The 19,642-nt window shown below is 32.6% G+C and overlaps 1 protein-coding gene across 1 annotated transcript in view; it reads right to left on the bottom strand.

The window, feature by feature from the left end:
- Positions 1-213: 213 nt before the first annotated feature.
- Positions 214-19,642, bottom strand: part of FoxP (forkhead box transcription factor P) — a 178,514-nt gene continuing 159,085 nt past the window's right edge. Inside the window, exons 14-17 of the mRNA XM_089102382.1 lie at positions 13,443-13,693; positions 8,426-8,501; positions 6,831-6,946; positions 214-3,527 (exon numbers count right to left, since the gene is read on the bottom strand). Coding sequence (XP_088958508.1) covers positions 3,116-3,527; positions 6,831-6,946; positions 8,426-8,501; positions 13,443-13,693 — 855 coding nt within the window. The 3' untranslated portion in view covers positions 214-3,115. The remainder of the gene's footprint in view (positions 3,528-6,830; positions 6,947-8,425; positions 8,502-13,442; positions 13,694-19,642) is intronic.

A 19,642-nucleotide genomic window follows, 5' to 3' on the forward strand; every position in this document is an offset into this window, starting at 1 on the left:
CGAGTGGAGAATGGCAGGATGAGGAAAAAAGGAAATGAAAAAATAAGTAAATATATAATGGGGGCGGACTGTGTTTTTTTAGTGAGTAATTTTTTCTGATTTTCGCTTTGTCGATTGTACAGCTGTAGTGAGCTATTAGGCTACTTTTAGAGTCATGTCCCACGAGGCTTAAGTGCTAGAATATATCTCAGCATATCATTATTAAAATAGGTTATAAAAATTTATTGCTTTCACAACATCTTATTACACAAGGAATGGTAACACGCTAATGAAAATTAACAGCAAAATAAATACATGCCACTGAGTGAGATCGCATGGTAAATAAACTAAAGATAAACATAGGAACAAGGGGCCCTAAGAAGAAACTAGAAAAAAATGTCTAGACCTAAACCTAATAATCTCCATTTTAATAAAAATCAAAATATTTAAAAAATGATCTCTATATTTTAGAATTCTATAAAAAGAAATTGTTAGATTAATTAGAATAAGACTACGTAAATTAAGTAAATTGTTTTTTTTTATAGATTACACAAAAAAGGTACTTTTATACGTTTTTCACAATAATAACCGGGCTGTTAGATATGGACGGTCTTAGAAAGGATAAGAACGAATTAGGCAAGTTCGCGCAGACAGAAGTACGAATATCCCTGCACACAAGGACTAGAGGGGAGTACCCCTCCTAAAATCGGCCAAAGGGACCAAGTGTCCCCGGAAGAAACTTGTGCTATACCTCAGGTTCTTGAAGAAACTGCGCAATTCTCGGAAACTTGATAAAAAAGATGGCATAATCTGAGAAGCCCCGTTTAAATTTGTATTTAAACATTTAAAAGAAAAGTGCGGACTTTTTACGCTACAAGTTTGAATTTTGTGACCTTGTACAAGATAAGCATGGTGACCATACTCTAATATCCTCTATATGTTCAGAACGATCTGAAAGTGAATTAGGTGTTGACTTAAAGTTGGTCCAAAACAACAGAACTTCCCGCAAATTCTTATTTGTATTTGAAACGCACAATGGCGCTTAGTTACTAACATTTTAAAAATAAGATAGTTTTATAAGATTTTTACACAAAGAATTTTGTGTTCAATATAGAGAGACTTCTTGAGAAAGAGATTTAAAACAAAGAGACTCATCCCAGAGAAACAGAGAGACTACTTGAGCTCAAATCAGGTTGAAATTAACTTTTCATTCTTTTGTCAAGCTTAGAATTGCATGCCTAAGGTCTTAAAATTAATCAAGTAAAATTTACTGTGTGGATTGTCCAATTCTCAAAAGTAGAATGAACCACAACTAAATTTGCTTTGAAGTTTTATTAAACGAAGAAATTTAAAATTAACAAAATTATAAAATTGAAATTAACAAGGTTCTAAGATTAAAAAAAAATGTGTTTATGCTTAAATTTGTAAACAAATAATCCAATTGACTGTTCTAAATCAAATTTTTGTTTTACTGATTATTGGAAAATATTTTTTAAATAAGAAAGAATCCAAATCTATTGTTTACAGCTATTATATATTTGAAATCTGTATCTTGTTGTTAGAGTCTTTTGATAAAAAACATGCTCGTAGTATGACACCCATTAGCTGGATTTTATCCTGGAAGGGTATTTTGGGCATAGAATATAAGAAGTTTTCGAGTTTCTGCAGAATATTGTTTTAGTTTTTTTCCTCAACAATATTAATTTTACAATCTTAATGACTCTCAATATAATAGATAAAATATAAATTCACAATTACCTTACAACGCATAAAATCAAACTAATATATAAGCACTTTATGCTCAATTTTTAAAACATAATTTTAACAGTGAAAATGTATCAACGAACCGAATCATTTATGATAATTGCACAAAAACCAAATGCACTTTTATAAAAAAATACATATACATCATACACATTTTTTTGCTTTAGTCATTGACATGTTGTACACAGTTCTGAGTGAAGTAAAAAAAAAATAAAAAAAAAAAGCAGCTGTTAAAGAAATATTAAAAGAAATTTTCTTCTTGATAAATGCAAATTATTATACTTTTTAGTTGGACCAAGGGATTCACATGCCGCACACGGTCTTGCAAGATATGAAAAAAAAAATCTGATTTACTATTATTAAAATATAGCCAATTTTATAATACTTAAAAAAAAAAGAAATCGTTTTATACATTTTACAATCCTAATGATAAGCACGTCGTATGCAGTAGTGATTTTTTTTTTTTGGGGGGGGGCGGGGGTAGTCATTTACGTTGTTTTGTAAAACAGTAGCGAATTTTTAACTCTATGTTTCAATGATATAAAAATCTATATTCACGAACTTATTTCCTTATAGCCATCGAATTAACCATGATACAAATAACAGCTGTGTGTCTATACTAGTAACCAAATCATTATAGTCATCCGGAATAGTTCTCTTGTCTTGCTGAATCAGCTGAGCTGCAGTAATTCAGAAGGCGTTATGGGACGAAGATTCACATCTCACCCCCAACCACCAAGCAGACGGAACCATTTAATCTAATATCTTTCTAGTCTGGCATTGCTTCTTAAGATATATAGAAGTTTCTGAATTTCTAAAATGTGCTGCGAATTCTTTTGTCGTTTGGACTAAAACTTGGGGAATGGATTTTTTTTCTTAGCACAAAACCAATTTTTGAGAACTCTTCACATTTCCAACGGTAACTTTGGTTAAACCGTCTAAAAAACCTCTTGCACGAATAACTAATCGTTCTTACTAGACGTAAAGGATGCTTTTTGGTAGTTTCAGCCTCGCATGGAAATTATGTTTTGTCTCTTAACAACTGCAGCCTACATTTTTTTCAATTTTGCAGCTTTTAAAACGTGTACAATGCGAAAAAAACTGAATTTTCGGTTTAGCAAAAAAAAGCTACAACTCAGTTAAAAGTTCCAGCTTGAATTTTTCATACACACGTACTTAATTCTAAAAATGTCTGTAAAAATGTACCTATGCACGTTGCGCATCCATCCGTTATATGCACATATTCACTAATCACAATTAGACAATCACAGAGCAAAATAAAACGCTACAACGTGCAAACACTAATCTACAGAGAGGCTCTCAACATATTTATGCGCCGAAAATAATTTGGGTAGTTTCTACTTTCGGTTGATTATTGACCTTCAGTTTGGGTAACTGGCACTGCAGTTTTATTTTTCGCTGCCTGAAGGAATTCCCTTTCATATTCAAGTTTAAGATGATTCATTGCTGTAAAATCTCGATTAGATATTGCACTAAAATTGCCATTATATACCCTCGTCTCTGATTCATAATTACGATAAAAGTCGTAACTAGGGTCGCCCTCTTTCTTAACAGAACAGAATTCAAATGCACGGTCATCCATTTTTGCATCCTGTTTTTCCCTAGGGAAGTTTTCTTCTTCGGGAAAATCCCTGTAATCATCACTATTGTAAGATCTTTCTTGTTTATAATCCTCGAAATCATCGTCTTTATCAAAGCTCCTGGATGGTGATATAGGACGGTCACCATCACCAGTAGACGGTATTTTTGTTGGGGGTTCTGACCTGCTGATAAAAAATTATTCTTGAGTTACTTAAACATCAACAAAATGTTCACTTTGTAGATGAAACTGTGCAAATTAAAACTTCTGATCCCTCTGAGTCTCTTTGGATATTTAACATAAATAAAAAAAAGGTCCGGCCACTAGCTTTCGGTTTCTTGTTTTTTCGCGTTTAGTGCAAAAACAAATTAATAAACAAATTTAAAAAATCTAAAAATGATTCTTTCAATTGAAGGCAATGTTGCATATGATATCCTGGGCAAGAAGTAAAAGAAAAAGAAAAACAAAGATGAGTAGAAATCAAAGTTCTGTCCTAAGACTTAAGTCGTTTCACAATGAGTATTTTTCAGACATTTGCCCAGATATTTTCAAAAAACAGTGTGAGCTCAACAGGGTGTGGAGCTCAATTGGATATAATATATTACAAATTTCTGAGAAATATAATTAAAATGACTAAAAATACATTATAGGCCCGAAAGAAAAGAAACTACCATCGAATTATGACATTCAATTTTTTTTGTAATTTGTTTATAAATAGTGTACAAAAATGACAATTAGCAAGTACTTCTATTTGTTCTGAGCTCAGGCGTATTTTTTGTAACTTTCGGTAAAACTTCAGAACTACTGGCTCACAAAGTTCAAATGTGATATAAACTTCTCAGGCAAAATACTAGTTTTTCACAGAGGTAAATACCCTTTTACACACTTTTTCTCGAATAAAGAGTAAAAAGAAAACGGCTGATTTTTTTTTCTTTATACATAGAAAACATTAAATCTGTATTGACTTAACAAGTTTATTTTTTAATGAGATTTCAAACCATTTAATAGCCTATCTAGGCCTAGGCAGGGGAGGGCAACACCCCCCCCCCCCGGTTCTGCCATCTGACATAAAATTCCTTATATTCTATATTTTTTACACTCCTATTAAGGTGCTTAATCGACTAAAAAATTTACGGTCATTATAATTTTTGTACACCTCCCGCCCTCCCAGTTTTTGAGGCCTAAAACCGTTACTACACCTAGCTTTATACTAGCCTAATCACCTAAAGATTTCTCTGAGATTATCAAGGGCTTTGATAATAGCAGTTTTTGTATCAACCAAGCTTTATGTTCGCTCTTTCAGTGTGTTTAGCCTATTTCATAGAATTTGTAAACATCGTTCTAAAAAAAATTATTAATCGTCTGTGTTTCTTTTGTTTCATAAATGATTTATTTATAACCCTCTCTGTGACCTTGATTCTCCGGATTTTCTTAACTTTATAATAAAAACCACATCTGCCAATTTTCTTAACCTAATGAAAATCAAGACACTTTAAAACCTGAAAAGGGGGCCAGCTTATCAAGGTGCCTTACATAAAAGGCAGGTTTATTTCCGAGTCATCTTCTGACCGTTTTTGTACTTAGTTGGCTATTCAAACTTTTTCTTTCTTTTGTTTGCCTTTTTATTTTTTTTTGCGTCTTATGTTTTATATTTGTCTTCGTTTTGCACTGAGGATGGCTTAGAAGAAGTCTTGGCCAAAATATTTGCATTGCTTTTCTGGTTTTAACTAGCGCAAATGTGTCACTGTTACACTTTCTTCTCACCTTTTGAATATAACTTTTTTTTAAAGCTAGGGGGATATTTTTTGAAAAAGCTGCAGCAGACACATAATTATGCGATATTTTTTCAAAAGCAAACCAACATCTGTTCAAAGGAATGTATGTGAATTGCTATCCTTCGGAAATTCCTAAGATATTTTGGGGTTTTCTTATGTCAATCATTACTAAGAAGTTCAGAAGAGTATTTGAAAACATCAAAATTGAGAAAAAAATGAAAAATGTTTTTCAATACGATTAGAAATCATTGAAATGTTTGAATCACGCGATTGAATCGTTAAAATCATTGAAAATCATAGATTTATTCCAAAAGAATTTTTCAGCATGTTTCAGTACTCAAGCCTTAGCCTCCATTAGATTAATAATTTCGAGAATAGCAGAGAAAAGATTCAAGAAGAAAAGAAGAGGAAAAAGAAGAAGAAGAACCTGATATTTCAGAAGAAACAGACGCATATTCCGAGACATAAAAAAATCACTCTTGGCAGACAATCCCAACATATTCTAATTTTATTTTGAAGACTTATCCTCCTGTTCTTCTAAACTTTTTTGACTGTGACCTTACGCCTTGGCTATTCTACTTTTTAAGTATCCACTGCATCCGCCATCTTTATTTATAATTCTGCCGAGGTAAAAAGACAGCAAGGCTTTTATTGTTACTTAATTGGGATTCAGATCTTGATGTCTCGTCTGACAAGGATGTGCATCAGACAATCAAGATCAAGAATTTTCAGGGAATGGAAATTGTTCAAGAAAATTGCTTAGTTTCAGGGAATGGGCTATAAATGTAAGTATACAAAAAATTCACATAACGCCTTCATATCTAGCCAGCAAACCAAAGCTCACAAAGCTCTAACTCATTCGTTCTCGGGCCGTGCATCAAGATGTAGAAGAAGAACACACAAAAAGGTCGTTGAGCGCGTGCTTCTAATCTAACTGGATGATTGAGATACTGATATTTTAGAGAGAAGGTATCAATACTTTTATTTCCAATAAGAAACTAGGTAGACAAAAATAATAATTTATTGCAAAAAAAACTGAATTGTGTTTCACTGAACTTTCAAAACTAATTCCAGACTTTGTTTTCTCTTGGCTAGATTATTAATCAGCGTCATTTATTTTCAAAACAAGAAATTCAATAGTTAACTAATTCAATCTCATACATTTTTTTTTAGGAAGAAATACAAGAGGATTTTTCCAAGGCGCGTAATGGCTCTGACATAAAAAAAAAAAAAAAAAAACAGTTCTTGATCGCTTCTTTTCCTTCTTTTTTCTTCTTTGAGATTATCTGAAAGATTTTTTTTTTCAAGACTAGATTTTTCATTTCTTAAAGTCTTTAAATAGGTATTATGGAAGCTTTGAGAAAGAAGGTTTGAAATCAATGAAATAAAATAGAAGCCTAAATTAACTCTTAAATACCAAAGCTCTTCAATAAATTATAAACATACTATGTCTTATAAATTTTTTTAATATTTACAACATTCAGTTTAACCACTTATTTAGTATTTATTACATAATTTATAGCACTTTTGACAACACCTGTTGAATCACGACAATTCGTGATTCTTATAAAACGGCAATTCGCCTACTTATAAAAATGCATCGATTCATTAACGACTCGTTAAAATTTACAATTTTTTTTTCGTAAAATATCCAATGTTTAATAATAAAGTATTTTTTACATGAATTAAAGAAATGCCGGATTTGTACTTACGTGGCATCATTCCTGGCATGAACTGGCAAAGACTTTTGTGGAAGACCCAGGAAAGGAAAACTATTTAAGTTTGCAGAACGCTGCAAAAAGTTCAAATTGCCATCAGCCAGTGCAGACTAAAAATGGAAAATACAAGTTAATAAAATGTAAAAAAAAATAAATACAGTTAATTTTTATTGTATTTACCAAGATTATATTGAAACCGAAAGATTATATCTCGTTTTGGACTTCCCGACCCGCTAGTGCTCCTTGATAGCATCGTTAAAGATCTGAGAGCTGATATTCCAAAAGAGATGAGCGCCAGGGATCCTCTCGGTTATTTTTTCCCCGATATGTAATCGGTGTACGCAGCGACGTTTTTTTTTTGTGTTTTTGTTTAGGTTGTGCTTTTGTTTGTATTCCTTGCAGATTATTTCTTTCTCTTTTTTTTGTTCTTTTCTATGCATTCATTTTTTTAATATTGTGGGTTACACTTACTCACTTACTTATCGGTACTGTTTTCGGCCGAGAAAATCTATCTGTTGTGTTTTTAGTTGACTATCTAATTTTTCAAAATTTCGAATATTTTTGCTGGAACGAAAAAAAAAACTTGAAAGATTGTGGTAAGCCATTTACATTAGATAAATGTGGAAGGCCAAAGCAGAATCAACACTGTCATTTTATAATGACAATTTTGATTCTGCTTTGGCCCTCCACATTTTCGACAATCCAGATCATTCAATTCTTTTTGAGGAGGCAATTTTAATATCTAATGTAAATGGCTTACCACAATCTTTTAGAGGCAATAATAATTTTTTTTAGAAAATCTTTTAGAGGCAAAAATATCTCTATAAATAGAGATACTGGAGATATTGCCATAAGCCCAAATTATAATAACTTGATATTAAATGATTCAAATAAAATTTTTCCTCAGTTTAAAGTAAAACCAACCTGTCCACATTTTTAATGAAAATCAAGTCTGTAGACAAGCTAAATCTATTGCTAAGCAAATAATTTTTGCACAATCCAATTGGTGAATGTGTATTTCATTTATTCTGGTTTGTTTTGATTCAGTGTCTATTTTTCTCTTGTAAAGTCTACTTCAAAAGGTTAGACTGTTTATTTTTTCGTTTTTTATTTGTTCCTAGCACTGAGGAGGACTTGGCGGAGGTCCTTGTCGAAATATTTGCTTATTTTCGCTTCATATTGTTCCACTGGCTGGCACTACCCTCGTTTTCTTTACTATTAGATTTTTGTTCATTTATTATATCTTCTCTTCATTGTTTCATACAACAAATACTGTATGTAAACAATGGGCGAATTTCATAACCTACAGCAGTTTCTCCAGGGGCTGTGGGTGGTCATATCATCCCAAAAGACATAGTTATTGGACCCTTGAACCATGCTGAATAGGAGCGAGCCCTCTCCCGATCTTCTAGGACCATTGGTTCGATACGATCTCCACAGGAAAAAAAAAAAAATGAAAAAGCATCCGTGATGTTTCTTCTTGCAAAAACAGCAAAATTCCAAATTTTTGTAGAATTGACGAGTTTATACCGTTTTTCCATACCAGGTGTACACGCAAGGTGCGTGGCATATTAAAGGGGATGCCTTACCTTTAGAGTAGTGCTAAATGAAGCACCGTATAATGCAGGCATTGTCTGTGTTGGGCTTCTTGCTTGAACATTTCCTCTGGAAGAAGGAGAAAAAATTAGTAAAACTTTTTTTCAATGTGAAAATAATTATAAACAAAATAGAAACAAGGTTTAATGTCTAACGCCTAAATTTTGTCACTATTTGTCCTGTCAATACACATGCCATTGTCATTATATATGTCATCGTTTTTTTCATGATCACGAACATCTAATAAGCAATCATAGATGTGGCAATCACAGATTCTAATAGTTTGCATGAGAAAAAGAGATGTATTTAGCAGTGAAATTTGTATCAGGTAAAAAAATTCGAAAAACTTCTTGATCATTCAACTCCACCGTAATATTTAAAAGGGGCGTTTCCTCACGAAGACTTAGTGAGGCGCGGACAAGCTATATATTATGGCTATCAAATCTTCTTAAGGCCTTTTTACAAAAAAATTTACAATGTTTTCCTGTAACTTGCAAGCTGTGAACCCCAGCCATCTTAAACGGCGTGCCTAAACAGTTGTAACTTCTAGAATTCAGAATCATAAACAAAATTATACCAAAAATATACTTTTTTTTAAAACGGAGCGCATATTTGACTGCATGCAAAAAGCGATTAAAACTACTTAATAGTGTTACAATATACGTATAGCACAAAACCGACTTACTCAAGGCCCATTCAGAACGAACTTTTACTCACACCGAGATTCAATGACAACGAGATTCAATACGGCTCAATGCACTAATTCTAAAGCTGATGCAACTGAGCATGTCTGAGTCTTACTAAATTATAACTGGATTTATTTAAATTATAAATCAGCCATTTTCCAACGTAACTTCAAAGATACCCACCAATCAGAATTTTGAATAATAATCTGCTTGATTATTAACCGAATAATGGTAATAAATAAAATCCAAACATCAGTGTGAATGTGCCTTAGCTCATTTTAAGCCACTGATCATTACATTTGTCATAAATATTTCCTTAACCATAGCTACTCTCAAAGTAATATGTTTCAATTATAACTTATCTTGTGTTAACGGTTACCTATAGCGTTTTTAACGGTTTTAATTTCATAAAACAGTTTAAATTGAAAAAACTATATTTTCCATTTTTTTAAATGGAAAATAGGATATTTAAGAATAGGCAAGGGCGCAGCTAAGGGTGGGGGGAGTGGGATTCTCCCCAAAGTTCCAAGGTGTTGGCGCTGCGCACCAGCATCTTAGAATTTAGCTTATGTTTTTTGTTTAATCTAACTTATGTGTCAGCATTTGTCGGCACACTGGATGATTTTGTCGGCACATTCTTTATATTCTCCCCCCTCCAAAAGAAACTCAAAACCTATGCTGCTAACCTGAGTATAGGAATATGATATAATGCGTTTAGAAGGAACAGAAATATCTAAGCAACTAGGGAACAAATTTTAATTGAGGATAACAAAATAGAAAAACTGATTTAGCAAGCTGAGCTCATTTCTACCACTGTGCTCATTTGCCAAGTGCTTTTGAATTACGCATTTCTTTTTGTCCGTTTAACCACGATTGAAAGCTCCACTTTTCAACTATCCTTCAAGCAATAAACAGAGGATTTAGACAAACAACCTTAAGGATGAATCAATTAAACATATTCCCTTTAAGAAGACTTGTAACCTATGCAACCTGCAAAATACTTGATAACTTCAATTCAAGCTCAAATTTACTAAATTTGCCACAAATCGTCGAGTCACTGCAGCACCGATCATGCACTTCCGATTTGTTGTTTTGCCTTCAAGGCCAGATAGCCTACACGCTCAGAAATATTTATGGCAACTTTTTTGGTTTTCCTCAAGACTCCGCTTTGAATCAAAAAAGAAATTCAGGTAATTCAGGCAAAAAAACGAAAAAGAAAACAATGCGCAGGAATTATATGATAGAAAATATCTGATTGAATTTTTATTTTGACTGTAAAGTTGTACTGTTTTTTATATTTTTCATGCAGTCTAAAATTATCCAAATTTTCCAGAAAAAGGAAGAAATTATTACACAAAAAAGTGGGCGACGAAAATATTTTGATCCCATGTTTGAATTTAGTGTAAAAGCTTCACATATTTTAGCTCTTGGACAAAAAATTATTTTGCTACACAATTTAAAAAAATATATATTCCTATTTCTACCAAAAAAGCATTTTCTTTGCGAGAAAGTAATATTAAACAGTTCAAAAAGTTTCATCACAAAAAAAGCATGTAAATATATTTCTATAAACATAGTTATCTTAAAACTAATAAAACGAATTACTATTCGATATTTATATTACCACTCCAGAGACTAGGCTTATCTTATTTACAAGTTTGTTTATGATACGTTAAATTACACCAGCCATAAAAGAATGAGCTAAATAAAAACTAGAACAAATTAACAAATTTAATTACTTTTCACATCGATTTAAAGTGAATTTGAACCATAGTATTATCAAAGCCTTTTAACTCAAGGTTATGCATATAGCAGCATATATGATTTTCAAGCCTATAAACAGAAGGTGGGAGAAGGTTCAACCTCTTGAGACTTTAAACACCTCTATTACTAGAAAAAAAATATTACGGTATGCCCTTTTAGCAATTTTCAGTAGTTCAACGAGTAGAATCTCGAAGTTTCAACAACAAATGAGTCTTCGACTGAGTTGAATATTCATGCATACTTTTCTGACACACTTTAAATATAACTGGTACTTGTACCCCCTCCAAATACCAAGACAAAAAAAAATCAAAATGATATTGAAAAAATCATTACAAATCAAGACAAAAATATATCTATTTTACAAGCAGCCACTATTTCGATTTTCTACAGGATTTTTTTTTCATTTTTTTTTTAGCTTTAGTCGGTGTAATATCTGACGAACGCATTTTTTCATGCTGCCTTAAAAATATTAAACTAATTAATATAAGCTAAAATTAGTGTTCGCTTGTATGTAATATTTTTGAAGACATTATTCTGTCCTACATTCAATTTTATTTTGCTTTTTTAATAAATAGCCTTCACTTTCATAGATTATGGACGGGTATTTGGATCGGCTGATAAAAAAGCTTCTAAAGGACGTCCTATCTTTTTAATGTACACCAGATAAGTACATCAAAGTGATGACCAAACAAGTACAAGTTAGTAGTTGATTTGCCATGGGATCATGAGTTAAGCTGCGTCCTATCCCCGTTTATATGGACTAATTTAATTGACTTTTTCCTAAGGAGCACGGTAAAGACTGAGGGAGACCATGGCATCAAACAGGATGATAAAACTCTCCTAAACTTAGATCACACAGATGATTCGAGCATCCTCGATAAATATGTCAGTGAAATAAATAAATCTTTGGAGGTTTCTGAGTGCAAGAATAGGTTTGAAAATTAATGCTAAGAAGACCAAGTCCCTTAGAATAGGAATCAATGAGGATGAATAGATGATGTTAGGTAACGAAGTTAGGATTATCAGTAAAGATGGTACATGATGTAACAATGTAAAATCAGAATAGCCATGACAAGGGTTTTTTTCGTAGTTGAAAGAAGTTTGGAAAAATAGCAAATCTCTGAATTAAGATTAAAATATTGGAAGCCACGGTAGCGACAGCGATCAGGTAAGACTCTGAAACGTGGGCGCTTTGAAAGGCTAAGGCAAGGACCGTATCCAGGGGGTAGGGTTTCTAACCCCCCCCCCCTCTCCGAAATGTTTGCCTGACTCGTAAAAACGCAACAGAAATAAATATAGACGAATTTTTTATGCGTTTTTTTTACATTTTTTGGTAACCCCTTCCCCTTAAAAAAACCCTTTTTGTAAACTCCCCCCCCCCGAAAAAAGAATCCTGGATACGGTGCTGGGCTAAGGATGATTCGTTGAATGTTTTACAGAGGAAATATTCAAAGACAGTTTTAGATACTCTTTTGACTGACCGTATATCAAACAGTAAACTGTAATAATAATAAGGTTCAATCCCATTTTCTATGGCTATAGAAACAGAGGTTGAGATTGCCAGGCTACATTTTATAAATGAAGGATGACAGATTTTCAAAGATGGTTCTTTTTGGTCAGCTGTCTGGGGCCAAACGAAAAGCAAGTCGTCCCCGAACGGGATTGGAAGGGGACATAAGAAAAGACTTAAAGGAAATTGGAACTTCCTGGGAGGAAGTAAAGAGTCAAGCTCTGAATAGATTGAGTAGGAGGAGGTGTGTGTGCAGCTGTGTTGGCCCCAGACAGCTTGGTGGTGTAGTAAGTTGTTAGACGTAGTAGTAATAGCAATAATTTCCGACTAACTTTAGGAATCTTCCATACTGAATTTTTAAAGGAGCATCAAATAAAGGCGCTCAAAATGACTTTTGACATTTCGTTGAAAAGCAAAATCCACTTTTAATTTTTTTTAGCACTATTGGGCTTTTTCTGTGCATAAATAGAAAGATGGGTACATGTTACTCCAAACTAATTGAACTATCTACTTTTGGGCATTGAAATTATCCTGATACATCTATAAAGGAAAACTTTAACTCTTTCTTTTTACATATTCATAACAAATAGCAGTGCTAAAATAAATAATCTTCCTTTTCAAGAAAATTTGAAGAATTTTTTTCCTTCACAAGTAAATTTATTTTCCTTCTATTTTCCATTTTCGTTTGAAAACTTGAAATTCTGTAAATACTTGATGGGAAGGCAATAACTGCGATGTGTACAATGTAAGCTTAGTAGTTAGTACATAGTTTATTAGATAAACGAACAAGAATCCATTTCGAAGAGGAGGGTTAAGGAGACTCATTTTTATGAAAACAGAAAAAAAATTCAATAAAACAGAAAAAAACAGACGAATAATATGAAAAATACTGAAGACATGGAACAAGTTCTAAAAACTGTTATTTTTAGGACATAACAAAAACCGTAGCAAACATCAAAACAGTTTTAGCATCCAAACGTCCCGCAAGCTATCACTCAGTGCAACATGCATCATGCGAATAAACATTCCAAAAAGTTGAGTTTATCTTACTGAACAAGTGCTTGAGAAGTGAGATTACGAAACGCAGCGCCAAATGCCTGCATAAAAGGTCTTTGACTTGAGATAAGTTCCGCAGGGGTCAACGTTTCTTGGCTCACAGGATTCTCGAATTTTCTAGGACGTCCACGTGACAAGTGGCGACGACGGATAAATTCCGCGTCATCCACCATCCAGTAGGAGCCAAAATCGTCTTCGTAACGGACGAAACATTTGTGCAGAGATAAGTTGGTGCGAATTGCATTCTGAGAGGGAGTTATAAATGCATAAGAGAGAGGAAAGTGCATCACAACTGATTTTCACAACGTCAAAGAACTTGCAAGTCTAACTATATGACAAAAGATTAGTAAGTTAAATTATTGCAGCCGAAACTACCATTGTCCATATTAATTGTTACTAATTTGTAATATTACTAATATTTACAAAAGTGACATTGAGGGGTATTCACACGCAAAAAAACACATAATTTAATAATTATGATTAATTATAGTTTAATTTTAAAAAAATAATTAAAATTACATTAGAAAATTTAAATAATTATTGGCATATTAATATAATTTACATTAAGCTCATTTCGATTCTATATGTAATAAAACAATAAATAATTCAATTATAATTCCTTTGGTTCACAAAGCGTCAAGGGATTCTTTATTTTACTTGTGCAGTTGAGTACAGAGAATTATTTAAGTGCCCTTAAGAATAAGCTTCTTCAAAATGGCTTCAAAAATTATAAGTTTTTTATTTAAATGATAAAAAGTTTAAATTTTTAGGTAATTATTTGATGTTTGATGACTAAAAGTTTTGTTATCTTTGTCATTAATTTTTTTTTCTTGGGGATTCAAATTTAACATCAAAATCCCCCAAATTGTTAAACATTAAATTAAATCATGATAGCTTTGGACTGCTCGTTTTTAAGGTAGAAATTTTGGAAGTTTAATCTGCAGATAAAAATACTTATTTCAAATCTAAAAATTACTTTTGTTATGTGTAGTCTATTACCCTAAAAATGACATTTTTCTTTTCTAAAAAAATAAAGTTAATACCTAGGTAAAAGTCAAGACTTGCAAAATTCAATGGCGTTAGCAAAAAATACAATAGTGAGAAAAGGCCAAATACAATAAAAAGTTTGAAAAATCAACCAACGTGCTAGATAAAAGTTAAAGGTTCAAAGAATTATAAAAATTGAAACATACGCATGCTCAATGCCAACAAGAATCATCTCCAGATGAAATTCGGAAATTATTTCTTACATTAAGAGCCTGGTATTCATCTGCGTAGTCCACAAGTTTTGTTCCCTTCGTAAGGTTTTTCAGTGCAGTCCCCCTTTATCACTTAGGCCCAACCGACCAAGAAGATCTCTAAATGATCAATTTCTATTAATTATTTTTCCTATGCCAATTTAGTTGGGGAGGAGGCTAGTTTTCAGGTATCATATGGGCGTTTCCCTTGCAGCTACGGATACACTCATATTTGATAAGCATACCGGTGGCTATTTGGGATAAGACAAGGGAATAGGGAACCAATAGTAAAGAAACAGAAAATAAACTCAATTAGGGTATGGATGTATTCATTAAGTTAGATTAGGTGGTATTGCTAATTAGCGGAAAATAAGACAAATTGAACTTAGAGAATAATAGTGATGAATATTTGTCAAAATTAAAAGTAAGCAATTAGGATATGTAGATTATGGGGAAAGTGTGTTTTTTTATTAATTCCTAATGGAGGACTGCTCGCGAAAATACAAAAAAGAGACCATTTTATGAACAATAAATAAGGACTACCTAAATGAATTATTGTCACTATGATGAACTTTTTCTTTCTAACATTAAGAGTACATCTATACCCTGAATTGAAATACAATTGCTTGGCTACGAAGATAACAAGGGACACGTAAGTGTTGCAAATTACTTATTTTTTACAGTAAATACTTATTTGGTTTAAGAACACACTAAAGGAGTCATTGTTGTTGGCATTGAAATGTTAGTATAATCACAAATATTAGTAAGAGTAACAAGAAAAATACAAAATGTTATAAAATAGAAAAAATGCCGCATTCCACCCGAAAGCGAGAAGTGGAAAGTGATGTGAATAAAATACGACCTGAACGTCGAAAGATTCGTGACCTGTGAAAACTACATTTATTGGGTGACTTCCTCCACCAACTACTAAGAAATTTTAAATAAGACTTCATCATAAGTCTTTTGGCAAGTTTAACGAATCAAATTATTTCTTTTCAGTTTAAACGAGTCAATTTAGTTTACCTCTTAACTCTTTTCATTAAAAATTTGTTTTGCTGTAAAAAAAAGTTAAAAATGCCAGTGTAATAGCTGCCGTACCTTGGAAAGTTTTGAACATGTTGTTTATTCTTTTTTCCCGATACAAAAATTCTGAAAAATTTCAGTAACTCCATTTAATGAAGTTTCTTGGGATTGATAATAAAATATTTTTTCTCTCTTTTTTTTATTTATCAGAATCACTCCTACAGTCCTACATCACTTCAAGGAAGTTCAACTAGGACTCAGCCATCATGAGTGATGATACTAAGACTGATTTTGTTTTTTTTTGTTTTTTTTAGTCGCGTATTTGATTTTGAGCCTTATTTTATATTCATCTGTCCTTTGCTGATGACGAACGGCTCTTACATATAGAGTCGAAATATTCATTTCGAAAAAATTTTCACCATCTTGACATAATTTCTCTTGTTTTACCTTTTGTTATTTGTGTGAAACCGATAAAGTATAGGACAACCGAGATGCCTAAATTTACCCCAAAAATTTACTAGTTAGCAAATTTACCAGTTATCGAGTAACCCAAAACCCATTAATAGCGACCCAGTCTAAGTCATAAAGTAGAAATTACTTATAGCACCACAATGTTCCTGTCACTAAAGGTCTAATCTAATATTTGCATATCTCCAAGACAATTGCCTAAAACTATTTGCTAAGCTGTTCTCAAAGGGGGAGCTAACAGAGAAAATGTATATCCTCCTAATGTACATTGTTCTGCTCGTCCTCCTTTGAAAAAACAGCTTGCAGAGCAGTTTTTGGCCATTATCTCAAAGATATGTTAATGTCAGATACGCCTTTAGGCGCAACAGAGAAGACAAGGAGAATAGCGCAAAATTTGAAAAAAACAGGTAGGTTTAAGTGTTTAATAGATAACGCTAGATGGCATGAATCCTTTTCTTCAGGGTTTCCCAGACTTACCAACCCTCTACAGTCTTTAGTAGAGCCACTAAGACAATTACCAATAATTAAATATTGTTTTCGATTATAAATAATATTTTCATAATTAATATTTATTTAAGTTCTTAGACATAAACTTTAAATGCTAGTTTAGGAAGTTCCATATATACATATATATATATATATATATATATATATATATATATATATATATATATATATATATATATATATATATATATATATAAATAATATGTGTAAAATTACATATGTATATATGTGTAATTGTTTTTGCGGTTAAACTTGCCACTTTAGACGAATGATATAGGAAGTATAATAGAAAAAAAAGTTACGTCATCAAATCTTTTCAACGTGCAAGACTCTGTGCGCAAAAATGTCTATCGCCATCCCCACACCTACCCTGATGACGTTCTCTGGTGACGACGTCGATAAAACTCTGCTTCGTCAACTGTCCAAACAGCACCTTTGACGTTCTCAACACGCATGAAACATTTGTGTAATGACAGATTATGACGGACAGCATTCTATACCCAAACAAACCAAAATTAAAAAAGTAAATAAACTGAAACACATGGATAATATAAGGTCTTTGCCCACTATATATCTTTCTAGTGTATTGAAAACTGATGAGAGGAATCTTTCCATTTTGGGTTGAATAGGAATTAAAAGCTACACGCCTATTGACTGTGCAGTATAACACAGCAGAACTAAAAAAAAAGATATGCAAATGCAAGCTTAATCTTAGATTGTTAAAATTTGTATATCAGTTATAGATCATGTTTATTTGAAGTTCAACGTAAAATATATGCAGAACATGGGCGTAATTTGCTATGGGACAGGGGGGCAACTGCCCCTTTAAGACCTTGATTTGCCCCTCCCCCTGCTGAAATTTAGTTTAATTAGTTTAATTAGTTTAATTTAGTGAAATTAGTTTCTAAAATTTGGTAAAAACTAATATAAACCTGCAAAATTTAAGCATTTAAGCATAAAATTTGGTAAAAACTAATATAAACCTGCAAAATTTAAGCATCAACAGAAACAGATTAGTTTTTTTAGTACATATTTACCTTTATAGTACTATAAAGCACCTTTATAGTACTTTTACAGTGCTAAAAAGTACCTTTTTGGTACCAAATGGCTTGTTTTTTAGTTTTTATTGTCATTTTCATTTGATTTGGGAAAATTGGCTCCAACTCCCCCCCCCCCCAGGATTTTTATGAAATGACGCCACTGACGCAGAACGCAGAAAATATTAATTGAATAAATGGAAACAAATATACCTATTATCCCCCTTTGACAAGAGTGCTTATTTCATCTTTAGCCCAATGTAAAGTGAACTGAAAAAAGCAATAAAATACAAATAATATACTTATTTTTTATAAATAGCTTCAAGATTCTAGCTGAAAATTTGAGATGGCGTTTGCTATTTTCTTTTAAGAGACTGATGAGTTACCTCCCTTATCAGTTTCCCATCTTCTTCGCCTCTTATTAGATAAAATGAGAGGTATTTTTGGGTACCAGAACTTATCGTCATGGCCGAGTATGTAAGCTGGTATCTAATTGGTTAATACTTTGTTTAATGACAAGTTAATGCCTCATTAGCCTGATATTGACCAGTCCAAGGTCCATGTTCCCCTAATCTAAAAGGCGTTTTAGCGTTTAGAAACCATAACAAGGTTAGAGTAAATTTTAGCTACCTATGTTTACTATTTAATTGTTCTTTTTTTGGCTTTTGTTGTACCCTTTCAGCATAACTTACCAGCAACCTACCAACTAGTGAGTTACAAGCGCATCTATCTGGCACAACACCAACTTGCATACATTTGTGCAAGGCCGTATCCAGGATTTTTGTTCGGGGGGGGGGAGGGTACAAAAAACTTTTTAAAAAAACCATCAAAAATGTCTTTATGCATTTTAATACGTTTTACGAGTTGGACAACCGTTTCGGGGGGGGGGGGGTTCAAACCCCCCAAAACCCTCCTCTGAATACAGCCTTGCTTTTGTGCCTTGGGTTTTAATCCGAATTTATCACAGACTTATCGGGAAAGATATACATGCTGTATAGGAAGCTATAAAGGAACCTCAAAAAAAGAAAACAAATCTGTTATATAGATAATTATTTTGCAAAATTCTAAGGGCTTTTTCAATGTAGTTTAGTTTCAAAGAAAAACAGTTACATATTACAATAAAGGTATAAATATTTATACATACATATTACATACACAAATTACAATAAACATATGCTGCTTTTAGTGCCGGTAAAATTTGGCGACTTAATTTTGCAAAATGTCTGTTACAAATTTTTTGAAAAAGAACCAATTAAAAGCACCCTTATTCTTCAGATCTCCATTAAAAAATCCTAGTCAGTACTTATATGAATCCTTTCAAAGAAAGACAAACACATAATCAATTAATTTCATATGTTATCTTATTACCACTCATAGCAATAAGACATTTAAATTTCCGCTAAAGAATTATTCAGAAATTTGGTCCAGAACCAAAAGGCAACTGAAGAATGATGCATTACTCAGTCATGTGCACAAGAAGGGGGCTTTCAGGAATATGCCCCCCGCCCAAAATTTTGGGGTAATTGCAATATATAAGACTATTTCTTAATTGTTGCCATACAATCCACCTATTTTTGGAAATTTTTTAAATTAGTGTCCCCCAAAAACATCGTCACCATGGTAAATGCCAACGTACGTACCTGAGTTACTCTGTATTATAATTCGTTACTAAAGCAAAATTGTCTTATTGAGACTTGTCACAAATTTATAATTCAAGACTTATTAGGCCAGCATTTTTGACAACCAAGGGAAAATTGCAGTAGTTAAGTAGTTAGTTGCTATATTAAACTTGCCTATAGGCTGTCGTGGCTTAGCGTTTGGTATCTGTCTAGTGAACAAGAGGCTTTTGTCTGGAATTCTACTGATGACAGCTTTTTGTTCATAAAATTCACTTCATTTAATCTATAGCTGCGCTATTTCT

Source organism: Artemia sp. Qi Xiang Cuo, chromosome 16 (assembly GCF_049724085.1).
Source record: "Artemia sp. Qi Xiang Cuo chromosome 16, ASM4972408v1, whole genome shotgun sequence".
NCBI lineage: Eukaryota > Metazoa > Arthropoda > Branchiopoda > Anostraca > Artemiidae > Artemia > Artemia sp. Qi Xiang Cuo.